General features: G+C 35.1%; 3 protein-coding genes across 13 annotated transcripts; all 3 read left to right on the top strand.

The window, feature by feature from the left end:
• Positions 1 to 609: 609 nt before the first annotated feature.
• Positions 610 to 8,294, top strand: LOC109004955. Of its 4 annotated transcripts, none has more exons than XM_018983657.2 (13): positions 610 to 1,304; positions 2,624 to 2,776; positions 2,880 to 3,092; positions 3,174 to 3,263; positions 3,415 to 3,531; positions 3,795 to 4,064; positions 4,614 to 4,770; positions 5,511 to 5,588; positions 5,972 to 6,072; positions 6,270 to 6,440; positions 6,904 to 6,978; positions 7,442 to 7,549; positions 7,865 to 8,294. In XM_018983657.2, the coding sequence occupies exons 1-13, from the start codon at positions 909 to 911 to the stop codon at positions 8,207 to 8,209; spliced, it is 2,274 nt and encodes a 757-aa protein (XP_018839202.2). In that variant the 5' UTR covers positions 610 to 908; the 3' UTR covers positions 8,210 to 8,294. The 4 variants fall into 4 exon arrangements, with proteins under 4 accessions (XP_018839202.2, XP_035539179.1, XP_035539180.1 ...); XM_035683286.1 differs by having other exon boundaries at positions 672 to 1,304; positions 3,415 to 3,510; positions 6,901 to 6,978; XM_035683287.1 differs by having other exon boundaries at positions 672 to 1,304; positions 5,547 to 5,588; positions 6,901 to 6,978.
• Positions 8,295 to 10,313: 2,019 nt separating this feature from the next.
• Positions 10,314 to 20,147, top strand: LOC109004957 (probable nucleoside diphosphate kinase 5). Of its 7 annotated transcripts, XR_001998378.2 has the most exons (8): positions 10,314 to 10,452; positions 10,787 to 10,876; positions 11,558 to 11,776; positions 12,844 to 12,951; positions 13,158 to 13,267; positions 13,659 to 13,693; positions 14,844 to 14,913; positions 15,763 to 16,156. XR_001998378.2 is itself a non-coding variant. In XM_018983665.2 (7 exons), exons 1-6 carry the CDS (start codon positions 10,361 to 10,363, stop codon positions 13,688 to 13,690), a joined length of 651 nt encoding a protein of 216 aa, XP_018839210.2. In that variant the 5' UTR covers positions 10,314 to 10,360; the 3' UTR covers positions 13,691 to 13,693; positions 20,129 to 20,147. The 7 variants fall into 7 exon arrangements, 6 of the variants coding, with proteins under 6 accessions (XP_018839210.2, XP_018839209.2, XP_035539129.1 ...); XM_018983665.2 differs by lacking the exons at positions 14,844 to 14,913; positions 15,763 to 16,156 and adding an exon at positions 20,129 to 20,147; XM_018983664.2 differs by lacking the exons at positions 14,844 to 14,913; positions 15,763 to 16,156 and adding an exon at positions 19,021 to 19,039.
• Positions 17,965 to 21,747, top strand: LOC109004956. Of its 2 annotated transcripts, none has more exons than XM_035683235.1 (6): positions 17,965 to 18,242; positions 19,021 to 19,093; positions 20,129 to 20,643; positions 20,868 to 21,033; positions 21,163 to 21,218; positions 21,351 to 21,747. In XM_035683235.1, the coding sequence occupies exons 2-5, from the start codon at positions 19,033 to 19,035 to the stop codon at positions 21,180 to 21,182; spliced, it is 762 nt and encodes a 253-aa protein (XP_035539128.1). In that variant the 5' UTR covers positions 17,965 to 18,242; positions 19,021 to 19,032; the 3' UTR covers positions 21,183 to 21,218; positions 21,351 to 21,747. The 2 variants fall into 2 exon arrangements, with proteins under 2 accessions (XP_035539128.1, XP_018839204.1); XM_018983659.2 differs by lacking the exon at positions 17,965 to 18,242 and adding an exon at positions 18,559 to 18,886 and having other exon boundaries at positions 21,351 to 21,741.
• Positions 21,748 to 21,813: the final 66 nt, after the last annotated feature.

The raw sequence follows: 21,813 nt of genomic DNA, 5'->3' as shown, positions 1-21,813 counted from the left end.
CTATAAATACAAACGAGAGTGGTCTTTAAACTTTAAGGTTTGGGGATTGAGATTTGGTGGTTTGGGATTGAGATTTGGTGTTTGGGATTTTGGGGAATGAGTTAGCAAATGATAAAGTGATAGGATGTGTGTTTTTTATTTTTTGTTTGAAATTTTACGGTAATTATTTTAGTGTTTACATATATTTTAAAGAAAGTACTAAACTATTAAAAATATATTTTTTCTTTTATACTTTTTGGCGAAGGAAAATGTATATTCCGTCGAGTCCCACAATTATGCTCCATGTGCCGAATTCTCACTGGTTCCGCCGCGTTAGTACGGGCTCTTTTGTTACGGGCTCTTTTGTTTTTAAAGATGAGATGGAATAAGATGAAATAAATTAATATTAAAATTAAAAAATTAAATAAAATATTATTAGAATATATTTTTTTAATATTATTTTTATTTTAAAATTTAAAAAAATTAAATTATTTATTTTATTTTATATAAAAATTTAAAAAATTATAATAATGAGATGAGATGAGATGTTTGTTTAAAACCAAACGATGGATGCGCTCTGTCTTCAACTGCATTTTGACTTTTGAGAGCAGGGCCCCACTAGTCACTGCCAGTCTGCCCTCACCCTCTTCTTTTCTCAGGAAAAAAAATAATAAGCTCTGCATCGTTCTCTCTTCTGCGTACTCCACACTCTAACAACCTCTTCAACATCACGCTCTGTTAGTTTTCTGTGTCTCAGACACGTACAGTTATAACAGTTGATCGAGACTCTGGTTGAACAATCTCTGTTTCAATTGATGCACCTGATTTGAGAGGGATTGCGCTCATAAATACTAATAGAATGATAAAAGATTTTATGATTTGGACAACATAAATGTTGACCTCGCCAGGAAGTTCCTGAGGCGAAACAAATGGCTACGGAATTCTCGACCTGCGTGGAGTACGGTCTGAAGCTCTCACAGAGAATATACTATGGGAAGGAATCGGCTTCTTCTTCGGCTCCTGTGGTAGTTCCAGCGATGTCGAAGTTCTCGGCGGGGGGGTACTTGCCATCTGCGCCGACGGTGTACGCGGTGGTACCGGAGCCTGAGGTGGTGGACAACCCGGACGTTCCGAGCTACCAACCTTACGTGCACGGCCTGTGCGTGCCTCCGGCTTTGATACCTCTGCAAATGCATGCGGTGGCGATGGAGATCGAGAGCTACTTAGACACTGCGTTCGTGGCGGTGAGCGGGACGTGGCGCGTGCATTGCGTGATGGCGGGCCGGAGGTGCGATTGTCGCATTGCTGTGCCGATGGGAGAACAGGTGGTAATTAACGACTTTTTTTGTGGTTTTGTCGAATTAAAACGTTGCTAAGTGTTTGTTTGGAAGTAGATTTTATCTTAAAATTCTCATTTCCTCTCAATTTACTTTTAAACATAATTTAAATATAAATATTTTTAAATTAATTATTATAATTTTTTTAAATCAATCATTATTATTTTTCTAAATTTTCAAATAAAAAATAATTTCAAATTTTTAAATAAAAATAATATTATAAACTATAATAATATTTTAATTTAAAATATTTTTTAGTTAACTTTTTTTTCTCTCTTTCCTAGGTGCATATTGATTTCACCAAAAATCTAGTTAAATGCAAAATAAATTTATTTCTTTTAAACACAGCTGCATCATATTAGCCAAAAGATAAATAAAAAATTTTGAGCTACAATAAAACATTCTTTTTTTTCATATTTGAAATGCTACTTATTACCAACAAAATGTGTTTTTTATTCCGATTTAATCTCACAACCATTTTTTATTTTTCGTGTGCAAATACCAATACAAGTAAACAAGTACTTGGCATATAGTGATAGAATGAGAGTCGTTGAATCTGGCAAGCAATAATTATTATAAACAAGTAATAGATGATGAGGCAACAGAAATATGATGAGGGTAATTGGGCTGAAAAAAATAATAATTTAAGTATGAAATTAAATTATTAATATACATATAGTTAGTATAATTGCAAAATTTGAAAAAAAAAATAAAAAATATTATTATTAAAAAAATAATATTATATTATTATTTTAATGAATAAAATGACTAATCTAACATGGGGTTATGAATAAGAAGATTTTGAATTTATGAAAAATATATATTTTTTATCAAATTTTGAATATAGCTTTGATGAAGTCAATGCCAATACTCGACTCAAAAAATACTTAACTCAAACTATCACACTACTATTTACAAACTATCTTATTAGTATTTATAAAATCCTCATCTCATCTCAAGTTCTTAATATTTTTTTTCAACGTGTTCTATTATTATTATTATTATTATTATTATTAATTAAAGTTATGTGTGTGATTCGGATTCCAGTTTAAGCCTGTTAAGAACAATATGCAGTTTTCTTTCTTTTTGGGTAGGTATCCACATTCATTTTTCCTGTCGAGTCAATTTGAAATTAAGAAGAGTTGTTTGAAAAAGCATCAACTTTTTTCTCTTCTCAGGGTTTTGCGTTGTTAAGTAATTTTAATGCTCTTCATTTTGTTATTTATGATGCATGGCGTCTGTACGTTCTGAAGTTGTTCGGGCTACTCATATTAAGTTCTCAAGAAAAAACTTGATGTGGCTAACAGGGTTCACTCCTAGGTGTCGAGGTTGATGTTAGTGGAAGATCTTATCGTACTCAGTTGATTCGAATGGAAGATGTAAAAGACATCGAGAAAATGACCAAATGTGAAGATGGACGTTTTATCAAATGCCAGATATACACTTTAAAAGTTCCACAGGTTATATTATCAAGTGCATGCAGTGCGTTCTTCAGTTTCCAAACCAAAGAATTATTATTTATTTTTCAATTCTTTTATGTTAGTAATTAGTTTTATCCTTTAGGTTGATGGAGGCACCACTCTCTCGATTAAGATGAGTTGGTCTCAGAAATTAATATATCTTGGTGGCCAGTTTTGCCTCAATGTACCTTTTAGTTTTCCAGCATATGTCAATCCCGTTGGGAAGAAAATTTCTAAAAGAGAGAAGATTTTTCTCAAGGTGAACTCTGGTACTGGGAGAGAATTGTTATGCAGAAGTATCAGCCATCCTTTAAAGGTAACTACTCTTTGTATGCTTTGTCCAGTTTCTAGATACACATAAATAACATTTTTTTTTTTTTTTTTAATGAATTTTCAGGAACTAACACGAGAAGTTAGTAAAGTAAGTTTCTTATATGAAGCTGAAGTACCAGTATGGTCAAATGCAGACTTCACTTTCTCTTATACTGTAAGAACTATTGGTTGTTTTGTGACTGCATATTTCTCGGCTTGTATTGCTATAGGAAGGATTGATTACTTGACAGTGTTAATGGTTATGATAATATCATCACATTCAAAGATGCAAGAATGATCTGTCTTATATACTACTGTTTTTACAGGTTACTTCAAGTGACATTTTTGGTGGTGTGCTCTTGCAATCTCCATTTCCTCGGGATTTTGATCAAAGAGAGATGTTTTGCCTCTATCTATTTTCTGTAAATATCCAGAGTAGGAAGGTTTGTTAGCAGAACGCAGTATCTTCTTTTCTAACGTTTTTCTTTTGATGCCTTGCATTTGTGGGAAATGCATTTACTTGGTTTTTCACTTTCAACTAAATTCTTATGTGATGGTCATTTTGGTGTTTGAAAAAGTGTGGTAATAATGTGAGTTTTTATATGCATAGTTTTAAGTTACCAAACCTATTGGCAACAATAATACTTTAGACATTTTCAAATTCCTCCTGGTAATTCTCTTTCCATTAATTTAGTGATTTTGATAGGTTTTCAGAAAGAACGTTGTTTTTCTTATTGATATAAGCGGGAGCATGAGGGGAGATCCTCTTGAGAATACAAAGAATGCACTAGTGGCCTCACTCTCCAAGCTCAACCCTCAAGATAGTTTTAACATAATAGCTTTTAATGGAGAGATACACTTATTCTCATCAACAATGAAGCTGGCAACCATGGAAGCAGTCTCAAATGCTACAGAGTGGGTTGACGTTAATCTTGTAGCAGATGGTGGTACGAACATTTTGCTTCCTCTAAATCAGGTGATTTTAAGTTTTAACATGTTCCAAATCGCTGATCAAATTTACTCCAATTTTAACACTTGCGAAGTTCAAATTTTTTTTTTTTTGAAGATTTTCATCCATTTTCCTTCCTGCATAGTTGTTGCTTAAAAGAAAAAAAGCTAAATAGAAACTCAAAGAAACTACCAACTTTATTCTATTCTACTCTGCTTACTTCCGTGATCTGTCGTCTATAAGAAATCGTATGTTGTGGAACTAGTTGATAACAAGTGGAGCTCTTACTTTTCTTTTACTATATTTTTTCCTGCCGTACTGCATTTATAGAAGATTCTGTAAGAGGTCTTGTGCCACTGCCATGTTGTAACGTGCACTCTGTGGCTACTGCCATTAAAAAGGTTTATCCTTAAAGCAAGTTGTTCGACAGGTTTTTGATAAATTGGATTATGGGAATACCCCTATGACATTCTTACAACTCATTTATGGGCTACTTTACAAATTAATTACTCTTCACTTTCTCTGTTCATGTTCATGAGGGAGTACATAATATTTACTACGATCTCCTGTATTTAGGCAATGAAGTTGTTGGCTGAGACTACCGATTCAATTCCTCTCATTTTTCTCATTACTGATGGTGCTGTTGAGGATGAAAAGAAGATTTGCAATATTATGAAAGGCTATCTCAAAAGTGGGGACTCAATTTGTCCTCGCATATGTACTTTGGGCATAGGTAGGAGTTCTGTTTGGGGTTTCACTTAGGGCAGGTTTGGGGCCAAAACCAAAACACAAAATTATCATCTCATCTCATCTCATCATTACACATTTTTCAAATCTCCATACAAAATATAATAAATAATTCAACTTTTTCAAATCCCAATACACATTTTTCAAATCCCAAAACAATAATAATATTAAAACTTAATATTTTAAATTTTAAAACAAAACACAAAATTCTCATCTCACCCCCCAAAACACAATATTACTTGTCAACTCTCTCTTTTTCAGCATCATATAACAACTCACCAAGGCCAAAACCCCTTCACCTCTCTGCAAATCCATTCCTGCTTGCTTTACGTTTTCCATAGTTCAATGTAATCTTCTCAACTCATTTCCAGTCCCAGCTATTCAGAACTGCCTTCCCTACATTTTATATGACAGTATGTTTTAATGTTTGTTCTCCTCTGACCCTATGCTACTGGTCCTTCAATCTCTGCATCACCTTTAATTTGAACTCACTCTTTCTGAGTCAGGGCAGTGAATTTTGTTGTCTTCACTCTTCACTGTGCATATTCAAACCATTTTAACCAATCTCCAATCTTTTATCATCTGGTTCCTGTTTGAAGCTCTCCAACTTCCACCAATCCATGATTTTTTTTCTTATTTTTCATCTGTGTTTATCCGTGTGATACACCTAGTAGTTTTCCTAGTGTTAATATTATTCATTAATTATGGAGTGGAACATTTTTCCAGGTTCTTATTGTAATCATTACTTTTTGCAAACGCTAGCACACATTGGGATGGGTCACTATGATGCAGCTTATGATGCAGGTCAGCTTCCTTTTTCTTTCTCCTTTTTCCATTATTGAAACAGTTTTTAACCTTTCTAATAATTGTGAGTATTATCATTACCCCACCAAGGTTTTTTTTGTAAAAGTGCAATTTAGCAGCATTGAGGCACTCTGCACAAGATGGACACGTGTTTCTCTAAACCTGCAATACACTTGGAACTACATCATTTTAAAACCTGAAATTACCCAAGCCATCTAGGTTTTCACCATTACTATCAATGGAATGCTTGATAATCTAGTAAGGGATAGACTAATTGTTAAATACCACAAATGTTTTTTTCCTTGTCCCGAATATACCAGTTATTGTAATTACTAACTCTGATTATATATTTTATAATCTCATGTTATCTTTTCTCTGACCAGATACAATTTACTTCTTAATGCAAAGACTAATCACTAGTGCATCATCAGTCATTCTTGCCAATGTTAAGACGGACGCATTAGAACATGTCGACTCACTTGAGGTACACAGGTCCTATGTGGGAATTTTTGTTTCTGCTCATACTGGATTGAACAATATGCTTGATTATACGCCCATTTCACTTTAAGAGATTGTTGATAAAATATGTTTGTTCTTGGAGGGAACCTTCATTTACTTGTCTAGTAGGATATCTTTGGCTGCAGAGTAACATATTGTCATCCTTCCTATTCCTGATTGCAGTTGTTTCCATCTCATGTTTTGGACCTTTCGTCTGGAAGTCCATTGATTCTATCAGGAAGATACAATGGAAACTTTCCGGACTCTGTTAAAATTAGTGGTACCTTGGCAGATATGAGCAATTTTGTAATAGACTTGAAAGTGCAAAGAGCAAAGGATATGCCGCTTGATAGAGTAATGTTTCTAACCTGGTTGTTTCTTATATTTATGTTATATTTGTGGGGAGGGAATTTGCAAAGGTGCCCAGAAATAAACTCCTCAATTATCTTCCTACCCTCACTCTCTACATTGCACATGAAGTTGCATATTAAAACTTTTGGATCTTGGAAATCTCCCCGCCCCCCCCTAAAAAAAAAAATCAACTATAAAATTCCCCAACACGTATGCTTCCTTGCACGTGCATTGTTCATAAGGTCCCCCGTGCTGAATGACCATTTTTGCTACTAGACTCACGTAGATTCTAAACTAACTCAGAGGTATGGATCTCTATCTTCCTGAGCTGTCATGCTTGAATATAATTCTCTCCCCCACTCTCTGAATGAATTGATGAGGGTACATTGCCTCCATTAAAATGTGCAAATTAATATTTTTGGCTACTTCGGCACTTTTATTCTCTAATTATTGTTCTTTCCAGCAGGTACTTACGAGAAGACATATTGATATACTCACAGCTCGTGCATGGTTGTCGGGAAATAAAGAACTGGAGGAGAAGGTTTAGTTTTTATGGAATTTCCTACAGTCGGATTAGTCATTATAAAGAACAGAACTAGACTCAATTTATATACAAATATTGTTTGAAAACAGCCATCAATATGATTGTAAACTAGAGAATCAAAAAGAAAAAAAGAATTAGCGTTCCCAGGTTGGCAGGGTACAGTTTACAGAGAAGAAAGTTTTTTTAAGACAAACTTGCAGTGGCTAACTGTGATCATTCTATACTCGCCGAACTTCAGAGTCCTGTGTAAGAATTTATTTTAGTTACAGCATGATCACTTCAACCCTAACCTTCTCACCATTAGACAGCTTAACATAAATGATGAAGTTGTAGCCTTGTCTTAGTATGTACAAATACAAGTGCCAACATAACGACAAAGGATAATTGTTCATCTTTCTTGCTGCAATCGTGATTTATGTGCTTATTTTAAGTAACTAATTTCCCTAGCTGATTCTTATAGGTTGCCAAAATGAGTGTCCAAACTGGAGTTCCATGTGAGTATACTTGCATGGTTTTTGTTCAGGATGATGCAGGGAAGAAAGCACCCGAACGGGTTTGGATACAAGAGGTATGCGTTTTCCTGAGGATCTCCATCAATATTTCTAGCTACTCTGCATGAAAGTTTTTGGTGCAGTTTATTATTAGCAAGCAGATAATAGATTCTATAGTTTTTCCAGAATGATCCATTTAAGTGACAACATGCGTTTGATCTTTCCGCATGCATTAGTTTTTTCTGCTCTTAAAAAATCATTTAGCGGTTTCACGTGCATAGACTTCTTATCACATAGCATCTTCATTATGGAGATCATTCACAAAACATCTAAACAGAAAGTAACTCCAAATTCATTAGAGTTACTGATTTCCTTGAATTGCATTGAAACAGGCAAACAGGAAGCTAAAACAGCAAAAGCAGGTGGAGGTGGAGGTGGAGGGCCAGAAGATGATGATCCTGGGGAAACTAGGGGTCGGCTTTGGCAACTTGGCTGCAACGGCAGGGAACATTGCACCTGGAACGGAAGAAGCCGGGTCATTTGATCCTGCACAACTGTTGATGAAGGCTGCTTCCAACTGCTGTGGCCAGCTACTTGATCGCTGCTGTTGCATGTGTTTCATTAAGACTTGCTCGTATATGAATGATCAGTGTGCAATAGTTTTCACGCAGCTCTGCGCTGCTCTCGCTTGTTTTGAGTGTCTCAATTGCTGTTGTGAACTCTGTGAATGCATGTAATGAACAACGTAAATCCGGTGGATCATTGAAGAATTCAGAATGCACAAACCCCGAAGACACCATATAAGGTGAAGTCAGATATTTAGTCAAGATCTTACAAAAAATTTATAAATTAACTTATAAATTGGTTTTACAAATTTATTAATATCTCATGTAGAGCCATATCCATTTATAAATTGTGTCAGGATTTGTAGGAACTCTAACAAGGCTTTCGCAGTTTTATTAAATAAAAAAAAAATTTTTGAACCTCGTTATGAGAAAGTGTTTTTCCTGATGAAGATTACTTTTTTACGAAAGTCATATGTTAGCGCTGAAAAGGAACCACCGGATTCTAGAATCGGCTGAAACTGGTGGAGAACAGATTGGCCAGCAGTCCAAATATTGTGAACGGCTGCTGGCCAATTGGTTCTCCACCGTGTTCAAATCAGTGAACCAATTGATATAATATATTTATATATATATATATATTATTGTTATATAAAATGACATCGTTTAACTTACCTAAGCTAAATGACATCATTTTATAAAAGTTGCAAAAAAATCAATTAATTTTATGTTATATTAATTTTATACTATAAGATTAATATATATGACTAATAAGATTAAATTTTCTTGTTATATTAATTAATAATTTAGCATGTATAATATATATTATATAAATAATATAAAAAAATTTAAATATATATATATATATATAATATCTGTCCAATTCAGTTCAAACTTATTTTCAAAATACGAAAACAGGTTTAGAATCGATTTCAGACCCAAACGGTTACGCTCGGTTCAACCGGTTTATCTTTTTTTTTTTTTTTATCCATATCTATTTGTTTGGATGTGACCCAAAAAACGAGTAGAAGGCTCAAAACCAACCCCCGAACCGACAAGAATCAGTCTAACCGGTTTTCTCAACTTGCACATTGCTCTTAGAAATTTACTGTTCTCAAGTCGCTATACAGGCCTAATATTTTTTTGAATAAATATAGATAGAAGTTATTATGAGTAGTATCTATTTTACACACATGATGTAATATCATGTAGACCACACATCTCTCCAAGTGAGTGTTGAGAATAATTAACTAGAAGCAGCCACGCAGTGAGTACAAAGCATGCATTGCTATAGTAGCTTCTCTATAGCATTACTCTATTTTTTTAGACGAATAGTTGTATACAATGTACAAGTTGTACATTTCTCAAAACTTCCCTCCTCTCATCTGGTTAGACTATAAATTGTGTTATCCATTTATTTTTTAATTTTGGTTGTTTTTTCGTCTAAAGTATGGCAAAATGTCGATATGCTATTTTTTGAAGTCTAGTGACCATTACGTGCCCTTCTGCAGGATTTCCAGGCTATCGATCATTCGAACAGCTGAAGGTATTTATCGAACAGAGCGGCATGTGAGTCACACGCGCAGGTCATAGCAGCGCGTGAGATCCACGCACCATTGCTCTAGGAAGTTTCTACTGCCACCACATGCAGAGTTTCTGGAACTAGAGACCTTGGTTTCTTCAAACTCGACTGACCGCCACACTCCTAGCATGGTGCATGTCTCTCACATATCACCACAATCTCTTTATTTTTTATATTATGTTTTTATTCAAACTGAAAATTCGGATTTACAGCTATAATTTGTCATTTTCACATTTATCTTTATGTTTATTGTTATTTTCTTTTATTTAGGTAAAATTAAAAAAGAAATAGTCATTTAGACATTTTGTTCACAGAGTGAAAATCCTCACCTCTCTGGAGGTGGGGTTCGAAATATCTGCTTTAGACAGAGTGTGATATCTCATAAGAGTTTTTTGTAAAGAGTTACAGAAGTTAAGATCATATCAGTCACAAATGAATTTGTGTATTGATGAATCCCTAACCGTGAGTAGTTGACTTGTAATCTGAGATTTTCTATATATATATCAGGTCATAACTGTAACTTTATTTTTATGAACTAATGAAGTTTATTTTCCATAGAAAAAGAAAAGAAAAGATAGTTATAAATATAACATCCAAAATCCAAGAAAATAGCAAAAATAATGAACACATATTTGATTACAAAGATTTTTTTTTTTTTTTTAAACGCTTCGGGAATTCAGCCATCATCTAATATCCCCCTCTCTAAACTCAGGTTTATAAACCCAATCCTATACTTCAAATCTATGTTCTTTCCATTTTTCCCGCCCACCTCTCATTCGCGGCAAGAGCTTGTTCTCTTCATTGTGCGTTTCATTCCCACAATTACAATTTACAGGTATTTCCCCGTTTGTTTGTTTTTTTTTTTTTTACCAATCTCTCAATCTTTGTTATTACAAAATTCAATTTCATGGACTAAATTACCCAAAAGTAATAATAGCAGCAATGACAACAACACAAACTCCCCTTAACTGAACCCGATCGTCGAAGAGTACCACCGATTGACGTAGCTATCACATTTATACTGTTTTCTTTTATTTCCTCAACTTTCAAAGCCATTAATTTTGTGCAAAGCGTTAGAATTGGAAAGTTAATCTGTTCAGCAATTTCCATCATCAGTTTTGTGTTTTTTCAAATTTTTATTCAATTTATGATCATTTTTATCATTGCAGTTTAACCTTTCAAATGACGCTTCGTATATTTCTGCTCCTCGGGAGATTTCTGTTCTTCTATCTTCTGGTCTCTGTTCCTTTCCCTTGCAGGTAAACGAAGCTAGGGTTTCAAGTTTTTTTTAAGAAATACTTATTTTTGAGCTATGGATAAGGAAAGAAAGTACCATTTTTGAATTTTACAGCATTAAAGTAGACGGATGTTGGATTTGAATTTGCTTCGGTTGAATATTTTTTCTCAGTTCGGTTGCTAGGAAACTCTAGCTATTGAGCTTACGAATAAGCGCTCAGAAAGTGTTATATTAAAGAGTTCAAGGTAATTTAGAACTACCAAAGCAAAGAATGCTTCCTAGGACAAGATCAACGACTACATCGAGTCATTTACAATGAACATAATTGAAGTACATTTCGTGCTCCGTTCAGTTGCTAAGGAACCGTTTAGAATAAAAGAAAAATGTGGAGGATATATGTATAAGGGTTGTAGGGCTTTTTTAAGGAGACTGGAATTTTCTACACACTTTCATGCCTATGCATCACTTGATGGGAAAAAATGAGAAGAGGCAGATTAAGAAAAATATATATAGACATAATTATGAGCATTTACAGTTCCAATGCGTTGCTAGTTCTGTGTCTAAAGTTTTATGAACTTTCTCTGATGATAATTTTTTTTTTCCTGATTTAGCCTCTTTTTTTTTTTTGGGGAGGGGGGGGGACTTCTTATTCCAACATCTACCATTTTGTTTTAACCTACTTGGGTTAAATGCTTAAAAAAAGGTCTTCAAGCAGTGGAAGCACACAGAAGACCTTGGCTATGATAAAGCCAGATGGAATGTCTGGTAATTACACTAATAGGATAAAGAATGTCATTCTGGAGTCTGGTTTCCGTATTGTCAAGGAAACAATTGTTCAACTTGATGAAGACACTGCAGCAAGCTTTTATGCTGAGCACTCTACAAAAAGCTTCTTTTCTAACCTCATCAAATACATAACGAGGTATATACTATATTGTTTTTAGATTATTGCATGTTATTTTTGTTTTTGTTTTTTTTCTCAAGTGAGAATTAACCTCATGAGTTGGTTTTTGAGTGAATTTCCTTAATTGCTTAGCTGTTTACATTTATTGTTTGGCAAGCTCCATGGTAGTTGTCTGCATTGCTGCATGTTAATACACTGCTGGATTAAAGCAAGTTAGATTTTCATCAGGTTTCTCTTTTCAAATGTTTTCCTAGTCTATCATAAAATTTACACAAGGATCCACATTTCATGCTAATAGTGTGGGACAAATAAATATCTCCAATGGCCATGGAAGTGGTTGGGAAACTAAAGTTATGAAAATCATGGTTAACCATTAACTGTTGTCTTCACTAATTAGTCGACCGATGGCAGTATGTACCCAATGTGCGAAACTGTTAAGTTTTATATTATCATTCTCTGAAGCTTATCAGAGCCTGGTAGTTGTGACTGTTTAGTTATTTTTAAGTTGTCATCCAGTAGAGGTCTCTGTCAGCGTTCCACTCTTGTCTACAGCTTTTTGAAATGTCAGGTCAGGGTTTTCCGATGGGTGTATATTGTTACATAACCTTGTTTGATAATTGCTCATATGTAGGACTATTTCAAAAAAATATTAAAGCCTCTGTTCAGTTTAAGAGAATAGGAGACAGTTTGTCTCCTGTGTTGAGAAGAAAAGTGAGGTATAGCAAGATCAACCTGTATTAGTCTTTACTTTTTATTGGCGATTCGATTGTTGGGCATCCACATTTGCTACTTCCATTGTTCCTTTTACTTTAAAAAAATTATATCTGAGATCCTGAAGCATCAGAATTTATAGCTATTTTTGTTTTTAGAAATATGACAAATAACAAGCATTGAGGGTCTTCTGGATTTTGATGTAGCTTTCATCATAGAATGGTTGGGTTTCTATACAGCTGGCATCATATTGAGCTTTAATGATCTTGAAACTACTCTGAATAGTTAGTTTGCTTCTATGATGGGATTCATTTGCTCTATGATACTTACTTTGGCTCACTTTATACCTCTCTCTGAGACTCCATGGGAATCAGTGGCCCAGTGTTGGTTATGGTTTTGGAGAAGGAAAATGCTGTTGCCGATTGGCGTGATCTGATTGGACCAACTGATGCACACAAGGCTAAGGTTACTCGTCCACACAGGTATGTTCTAAGTCCGATCTTCTTTGTAATTGTACCTTTTTCACCGTCTTTCTCATTATTTTGCCTTATAAGTGTATGATCCATTGTCAGTTTCTCTTATAATATCAGGATTCTTGAATTCAATCAGAAAATGTTATGATGTCATCTGTTAAATAGTTCTTTGTAAGATCTTTATTATTTGCTCTGATTTTTTTTTTTTTGCCCAGCATCAGAGCAATGTGCGGGCTAGATTCAGAAAAGAATTGCATTCATGGTTCAGATTCTACTCAATCAGCTCAAAGAGAGATCTCGTTTTTCTTTAAAGAGGTGTCTACAGGTCAAGTTCTTCTCTGTTTTCTTTTCCCCTAGTCAATATGGAAAGTCGTTTATTCTTCTCTGCTCAAGCCTGTGTTTCACTTTCCTGGAAATTTGGCTCATTTCAAATTGCCAACCTGTTTGGAAAGTGAAACACAAGGTGATAAAATGAAAGCCAATGAACCAGCGCTTCTTACCCTTGTAAGAACAAGGTGGAGGATGATAGTGTAACACCCATTTCCTATAGGCTAGGGATGTCACGTGTTTTCATAAAAAAAACCCGGCAAGAGACTAAAAATAAAAAAAACCCTTTTGTATGTTAACAACTGTCTAATACCTTATACTTCCCAAGTGCATCTTCCTACAAAGGGAAGTTTTATATTTACTTTGGTTGCTGTAATTTGTTTTGACAGGTGCCGCAGTTACTGAACATGACGAGCTTTAAACAGTACAGGTCTCTTTAGTCTTTACACTCATTTACATGTATGAATTTCCTAAATAGGATGACTGTGCTGCCAAATCCTTTGTGATGGTTACTGTTAGACCATCTGTTGCTAAAAGTCGTGACCTTTCTTACAAGTCCTGCTCTATCAAACTTCGTAGGTTCTTGTGATATAGATCCTAGCGCGGGCTTCAAAGGGTTTTATAGGAGAACTTAAAAATCATCTAATGTCATGTGATTCATAAATTCCATATTTGCTAACAATGTTTGTGGGTTTGTGTGTCCAAATTGGATACTGTCTCCTAATCAATTGAGTTGGTTATGTTAGTACATGGACTTTGTGATGTTGAGTTAGAATTTTGGAAATCATGATTGAAATGTGTTCTAGTTGCGATTGATTTGGGTAAAGGTATAGGTTTGGAAATTGGAATTGAGCAAGTACTTTTTCAAAATTTGTGATTTTACTTTTATTTAGGTAAGCAGTTTTAAATTCAAAGGCAGTGCAAGCCAATGCAGATTGCTAACGTTAATTTCTGTAGTTTTTTTTCTGAAAACTAGGAAAGTGGAAAGAGAGGAGTTGCTTATAAGTTCATATCATAAGCTTGGTCATAGACGTGCAAGAGTTGGCCAATCTTGGTTCTTTAAACTTAAACTAATTGAAATTTACTAGAAGTTTGACTTGTTGGCATGGTTGATTAGTGCTGAAAGTAGTGAGGTTCTTAGAAGCCAGGATAAATCATACTGATTGGTCTCGGCAATATCTATGCATCTTTATAAAATTGAAGTATCATCATCTTCAATAAAGAAAAATATCTATACATCTTTCAATATTATAGAGGTTAACCTTGTTGAAGGCTTGTCTACCACTCAAAATATCCTTGAGGTAAAATATTGTAGTCGTGATTATATTAACTATGCATAATTTTAAACATTACAGCCCCCACTCCTTCCAAAAGAAAAGGGGAAAAATAAGAGGAATGAAAAAATGTTAGCATACATGTTAATATGTTGATTCATTAGGCTTTCATGACTTTATTGTTAGGCTTCAACCTTCAATTATCAGGTTACATGACCGCAATTTATACCAAGAATGTGCATATTATCATTTTCATTCTGTTTTGGTACACTGCACCATGTGGGTTGTTCCATGTACCAGATTAAATTTTGGAGTCTTCTTTATGGCTTGTAACTTGGGGCTTCTTATTGCTAGCTAACGAGGTGTTCAGGTATGTTCATGTTCAGTTTACAAATTAATCTACTCCTTTTAGGAAATCACTTTAACTGTAAGATTTAGGTGGAGTAAACTAATTGGGAAATATACCTAGATGGAATTTAAGAGAAGTAACTTGAAAGCTTAAAAGCAACTAGGGATTAGATGCTGCTGTGATTACTGCATTTTCCCTAATCTATTGGTTTGGAGCCCAAAGTATTTATGTTGTGAAGAGATTGTTCAAAAGCTATTGATTATGGGTATATTATAACAGCTATGTAAGATTCCTAAAAATACAGCGTAGATTACCAACTCCTGGAGTGCCCTTTCATGGATGGTAAGTACTAAGATTAAGAATACCAACAAGGTCCTGATTAATGGCCAAGAATGGTGGCTTTCTCTGTGCTTGAGAGACGGACCATAATTTATTATTTCCACGTTAGTAATATATTAATATATTATCAGTTAATTTTTGAGATTTCAAGGGACCTTATTGCAAGATGAAACACTTGCTTAATCGTAATGCAAGACACTGTTTATTAATTTGCTAAAGATCCGATGAAAGTTGAGCTAGTCAAACCGTCATGGCCCACCACTTTGTGGAAGATAGAGGTCCACATCATATAAGGTCTTAGTTTGCTTTGGGCATAGTGTACGAGTTTCCAGGATTAGTAAGTTTCTTCCATTGTTGCTTGGATTTCTAAACACTAGACATCTAGTAGATGCGATAACCCACATGGCTTCTACTCTTTTCCTTAAAGTTGTAATCTTGGTGGGTGTGATTCTTTTGGACCCTTTTCACTTGCCCATTACCTGCATCTCGAGGAGTTTTCAATTCTGAAAAATAAAATGGAAAACTTTTTAGGTATTGCAGTGACGAGCCGAGTGACGATGGATGGGCGATATTATTTTTCACCTACATTGCTTCTAGGATCTTCTTCATGGTTCCATCATATAGTCTTGAACGATGCATTGGTTTAAGCTCATTGAGTTCTTAAACATCCATCTTAATCCTCAATTACATATGTTTCGTGGTGCACCTTGCTTGGAGGTGCCATCTTTTTGCATGCCACTTATTTATGCGGTCCATTTAATTAAATGCTATAGATTTAGGATAATTAGCCAAACACGTTTGTATGAAACCTTAATTTATTGTATTCTACAATGTGAGTGACGAAGCTGAACACTTAGCCAAGTAAATTGTGCTTGTGACCATTTAATTATCTTGATTTGGTGAAGATACTGTTTAATATACTATAATCCAATCATGCTTAAGCGATGTAGGGAGGATCTTGAAAGCAGCAATTGAATTTATAAAAAGGTGGCACTTAGAACAAGGAAAAAGATTATACAGAAATCTAAAGAGTGTTGTTCTGGCATGTATCTGGCCCAATACACCAATTGGGTGTTCAGTACGAATTTGTTCGGTGTTATAAGTCAACCCGACCCCTTTGGTACACGTGTTGGTCCGACATAAGATGATGGGAATTACATTGTCGTGACACGTAGCCAACTGCCCTAACCTAAACCCGTCTGCACTATTTGGTGCCCCCATTTCCAAGTGGATATGGCTGTGTCCCACGTGATTGGCCAGTCATATGATTTCGTGGTGCCCAATCTCACCGATAATTCTACCAACATAGAGAGGAGAGATTGCTTAAAGTTGAACGGGGGGCTTCTTTTCGGCATCCAAGTACCATGCATCTAAAAGGCTGAAGTCCTTGGGTGTGTAGCTTGCTTCTTATTCTCACTGATGCTTTTAGATTGGCGTTCAACGAGGTACTCCAACGACAAAGTACAAGATATGAATTTTTAGTTTCCACTAATAAACTTGTTATATTAGCTGTAGTGTTGCTTTACATGTTACAAAAAATTGGGATATGGATATGGTTTCTGTTGCAAATTGGTACCACACTTCCGACTATAACTCTTAAAAAGAGGACATTTTGCGTCATGAAAATGCTAAAGACACGGTCCGTGTACGTAGATTAGTACTCATAAACAGTAAAAAATACTGTTTATGAGTTCTACTAACGAGTCTCGTGTCTCTATCATGATCATTTCCAATAATATAAGTTGGATGTAGCAAAATGTATAATATTTTCACTTAATAGTTAAACCTTGTTTAATATTCTTCTTACCAACTTAGGAATCAACATGAATTAACATTTCAATCTAGTAATAATCTTTCAAATCCCTAATGATGGTACTGTTTAAGTGCTATATACCTTGACAAGGGGGGCTTGTAGTTAATTAAGTATACCGTTTCTCTTGTCTAAGAGAGTTCTGCCCGCTTAGGCCTATATTTACCTGGTTTTTGAGGATCTTCTGTGACGATGGTCATGAGTAATAAAATGAATGTGACGCAACAATCTTTCGAGACGAGACCATATCTTATCAAGAGGCCAATGCCAAACTGGCATATGTTTATGCAAATTGTTAGCAAAATTGCCATTTTTCTTCTTTTTTTTCTTTCATAAAATAACATATTAACATAGGGTTTAGGAGAGAGTGCGTGCGGTCTCTCTCTCTCTCTCTCTCTCTCAGTAATAGTTGGCCGTTCTCTTCCAACTTCAATAATAGAGAGTGATTGAGGAGGAAAATTCCTTTCTTGCTGACCCATCTGAAGAAGAAAACCCGTTCTCCATATTTCAATTGTCATCGTTCATTTTTGGTTCAAAATGAAATAACTAAAGAGACTATTTATTAGAAGAAAGTTGAGAAGTTTTTACCTCGTAAGGCTCACTTAAACTCCATAAACAAATGTAAGAAATTCAGGGAACAGAAGGAATTGAATTAAAGTGGCCTACAACTGGGGGCAGGTGAGATTTGGTGGTCGGTCCGGTCAGTGAGAGGCATTCCCATGCGAAACATTGGATTTCTCTGCTCAGCTATTGCTCCTGTTAGCCCTACTCCCCATACCTTCCCTTTTCTCCACTTCCCTTAATATTTCTAATTTACTTCTTCTTCTTCTTTTTTTTTTTTTTTTTCTATTTTGTTGTATAATGATTATATATATATATATATATATTAATAAAATAGAATTCATTACAAAGGGTCGTTTCCTACAAGAAAAGCTAACCCCATGCTGCTCATTTCTCCAATAACAAACAATCCGGGTCATTTTTTTCATAAGAGAGTTCATCAATCATCATGGGATGATTACACAATTCGCTAGAATCATCTACTCAGGCTAGTCTGCAATCCCATCAATCATCATGGGTCAATTGTTTTGCCTTTTTCTTTCTGATCGAGCACCAACATATGCTGAATTGTAGCCGCAGTTCTAGCATCGTATGACAAAGTGAATAATGGTACGACCAAGTTAATGCTGTGAAAGATCGAGTAAGATTCATGAAACTTTATGTAAATATAATTAATAGCTAGCAAACAGTAACAAAAATGCTATTCAAACCAGTAATTTTATATCATCATTTGCATCCTTCGTGTCACCCTAATTGCCTTTCGATAATGGATGCATTGAGATTGGTTCCAATTTTCGTACTTGAAAAATATCTTAAGATCTGTACTTCATTATCTACACAAAGGGCTCCTAGCTAGGTACAGAGATGTTCCAGAGTCGACTCACTTTATTCTCGTCCATGCGTTTATATATTTTGTAGGCGTGCACATGGATTATTAATTGGAAGAGAATGTCTCTGCATTAGTGGGGTTTTGGGGTTTTTATATAATTAGCTGTAAAAGTTGAGAGATTAGAGAAGAGAGTTTGCATACAGAGTCCTCATATAGGTGGGAGGGAGTTGTTTAAGGCCGTCTTTGGGAACTTGAACCAAAAGAAAAATCATTCCCAGCTTGCCCATAAAATTCAGCAAAACCCCATCATTTTAAATTCACAAAGCTTAACTGTCATTGGCTCTTAAGATCAGCTTTGAACGCCTCGGTCTAGCTTCCACATACTTCATTCCACCCGCCTACTCCTTCAACTTTCGATAGCTCTCAGAGCTTTCCATTCCGTCGTGAAGATGAAGGTAAGCTTTGAGTGTGTGTGTGTGAGAGAGAGAGAGAGAGAGAGAGAGAGAGAGAGAGAGAAGTTGGTTGGTTTGTACATTTATGGGTCACACAGATGCAAAGTTGATGATGGTTTTCATTTGTTTGATTGCAGCTTTTCAGTTGGATGCAAAATAAGCTTAACGGGAAACAAGGGAACAAAAAACCACATACAGCTTCAACTTCGAGTTAGTATTCTTTGAACTTCTACATTGCATTCTTAATTCACTTCGTCATACAAATTGTTTTCCCTCGTGATCTAGCGGTCCATATGTTGATGGCTTCCACCCATGGAAGTGATTGTGTTGGAGACATGAAAGAGATTGGATTTAGATATGGATCCATTTTGTAGTTGATTTCATCACGCATCACTATTAATTCGTTCAATTCATCATCCAAGTGATTAGATTTTACCATGGAGTGAGAGAGAGAGTGTGTTCTCACCAGGTCGGATCTAGATCAGAATCTAAATTTGCACCCAATTCATATCCAAGCTGATTAAGATTTATATCACAATACCAAATCAAAATGATCAACAGTCGGAACCAAAATAAAATCATATAAAATAAATTTTAAGCCTAATCAGTTCATTAACCATGCGCTATAAAAATATGGAACAGTCAATGAATTATCAGAATATAGGAGAAACATATTTCAACATGTTGAAGTAAAGTTTGCATTGGATTTTAGTTTTGATTTCTCTCAAGCTAGCCTACCTCATTGTTTATATTGGCAGCATTAAATGTTCATAGAATCGGATCCCAAGGGCTTCGGTTTTTTATTGGTCCACTTTCCCCATATCAAAGTAGTGAACTGTGAAATGGTACTCTTCATCCTGAGAGCTTTACAAAACGATAAAGTTAAATATGCTTAATTTGAGGTAGTCCTGTTGTTTAGCATCCAAAAGGCAATTCCAAAAATATTGCTTGACATGTGATCATTGATTTGGATCGTTTGTCTCTTCCGTTTGATCTTATGGGAACTCACAAATCCTATCTCTTGATATGTTTTCAAGCTTTTGATCAAATGGTAGCAGCCCTTTGAGTTATAAGATAACCTCGTTCAGGAATGGTATGCATGATCTTGTATGATAATTTTTTTCCTGGAAATTTGAAGGGTCCTTTTTTTTCCTCAAATTTATACTTCTTCACATGTACTCGTTCAGCCACAATTTGATACATTTTCCAAATTTGATGTATAATTTCTGTCTTTCTATTGTGAAGATCATGTGAAACAAGAGCCACGTGAAGAATTCAATGACTGGCCCCATGGCTTGCTAGCAATTGGAACTTTTGGGAACAATGATCTGAAAGAAAATCTAGAAAGCCGAAATAGTCAAGATGATCCATCTTCATCTGAAGAAGTACTAGATTTTACTCCAGAAGAAGTTGGAAAGTTACAAAAGGAGTTGACAAAGCTCTTGTCACGTAAACCAAACAAAGAGAAGGAAGTTGCAGATCTTCCTTTGGACAGATTCCTTAATTGCCCATCAAGCTTGGAGGTTGATCGAAGAATTAGTAATGCTCTTTGCAGTGAATCTGGTGATAGAGATGAAGATATCGATCGGACAATTAGTGTCATAATTGGTAGATGTAGGGAAATTTGTGCAGATAATAAAAAGAAAGCAATTGGGAAGAAATCAATTTCCTTCCTTCTCAAGAAGATGTTTGTTTGTGGAAGCGGGTTTGCACCAGCACCCAGTTTAAGAGATACACTTCAGGAGTCAAGAATGGAGAAGGTATATAAAAATGCTTACACAAATTAATATGTAGGAATAAGACTGCAGAGGAACATGCGCATATGTCAAATATGTGAATATAATGGGATATGAAATTTTAATACCATTTTGTGCATATGCCAAACTGTTAATTACATTACCATCTTAATTCCAGCTTTGATTTATAAAACTTGTTTATACTGTTTGTCTGATCTTTTCTCTTTCTATATCGTTTTGGCCTACAGCTTTTGAGAGTAATGCTTCACAAGAAGATCAACCCTCAAAATACTTCTCGGGCGTCATCAATGAAGAGATATCTAGAGGACACACAGATACCAAAGAAGAGAGATGATGATGAAATGCAGGAGAAGACCAATGATGGAGGCAAATGGGTCAAGACAGATTCTGAATGTAAGGTTATGTTTAGTATGCACGGATTAGCATGAAAGTCACACATAAGAAAAATGCATAGCTTCAAAATAACACAAGAAAACTTACATAAAAGGTGGCTTCTGATGTGAAATGTTCTTTGATTTGCAGATATTGTTCTAGAGATATGACTCTACCTCTAACTCTGCAATCATTACAATTACAAGGTAAGAGGGGACCTTATATCTGAGCTTTCCTGAAAAAAAAATTTGATCTTTCTTGAGGGATTAACTTGGGTGTCAATTTCTTGTCTTGTATTGTACATCTCTAACTTCATGCTATATCTAATCACTCTGCAGATTCAAATGTTTATGCTTTTGAGTTTTGAGGAACTCAGACATCGGGATTACCAACCATCAAGAATGTTTTTAATGGTGGCTCATGATCAGAAGACCACAAAATCAAAATGTATTACTATCCAAAAAAAAAAAATGTATTGATACAGATACTGTCTCTCTATCTCTTTTTTCGAAGGTGCTTCACCTTTTTTTCATGGTTGTATCTGTGGATACAGTACAACCCATGTTATAAGATATCGTCAAAAAGGATTTCTGTAGTTTGTACTGGCAAGGCTAGACATTATCTACATTTTTCATCCGATTCTACTCTTTTTTTCCCCTTTTCCCTGCTTATTTCCTCTCTTTGTAAGATATTTTATGGTGAATAATATCGGATTGAGACCTTGAATCATGGAGAGATATTGCAGCTTACTAAAACAAGTTTCCATGGTATAGTTTTTACCATTCTAACATATGTTTCAAC

This window comes from Juglans regia, chromosome 12, assembly GCF_001411555.2.
Source record: "Juglans regia cultivar Chandler chromosome 12, Walnut 2.0, whole genome shotgun sequence".
In the NCBI taxonomy this organism is placed as follows: domain Eukaryota; kingdom Viridiplantae; phylum Streptophyta; class Magnoliopsida; order Fagales; family Juglandaceae; genus Juglans; species Juglans regia.
Note: the sequence above shows the minus strand (reverse complement) of the source record. Positions and strands in the feature narration are given on the sequence as shown.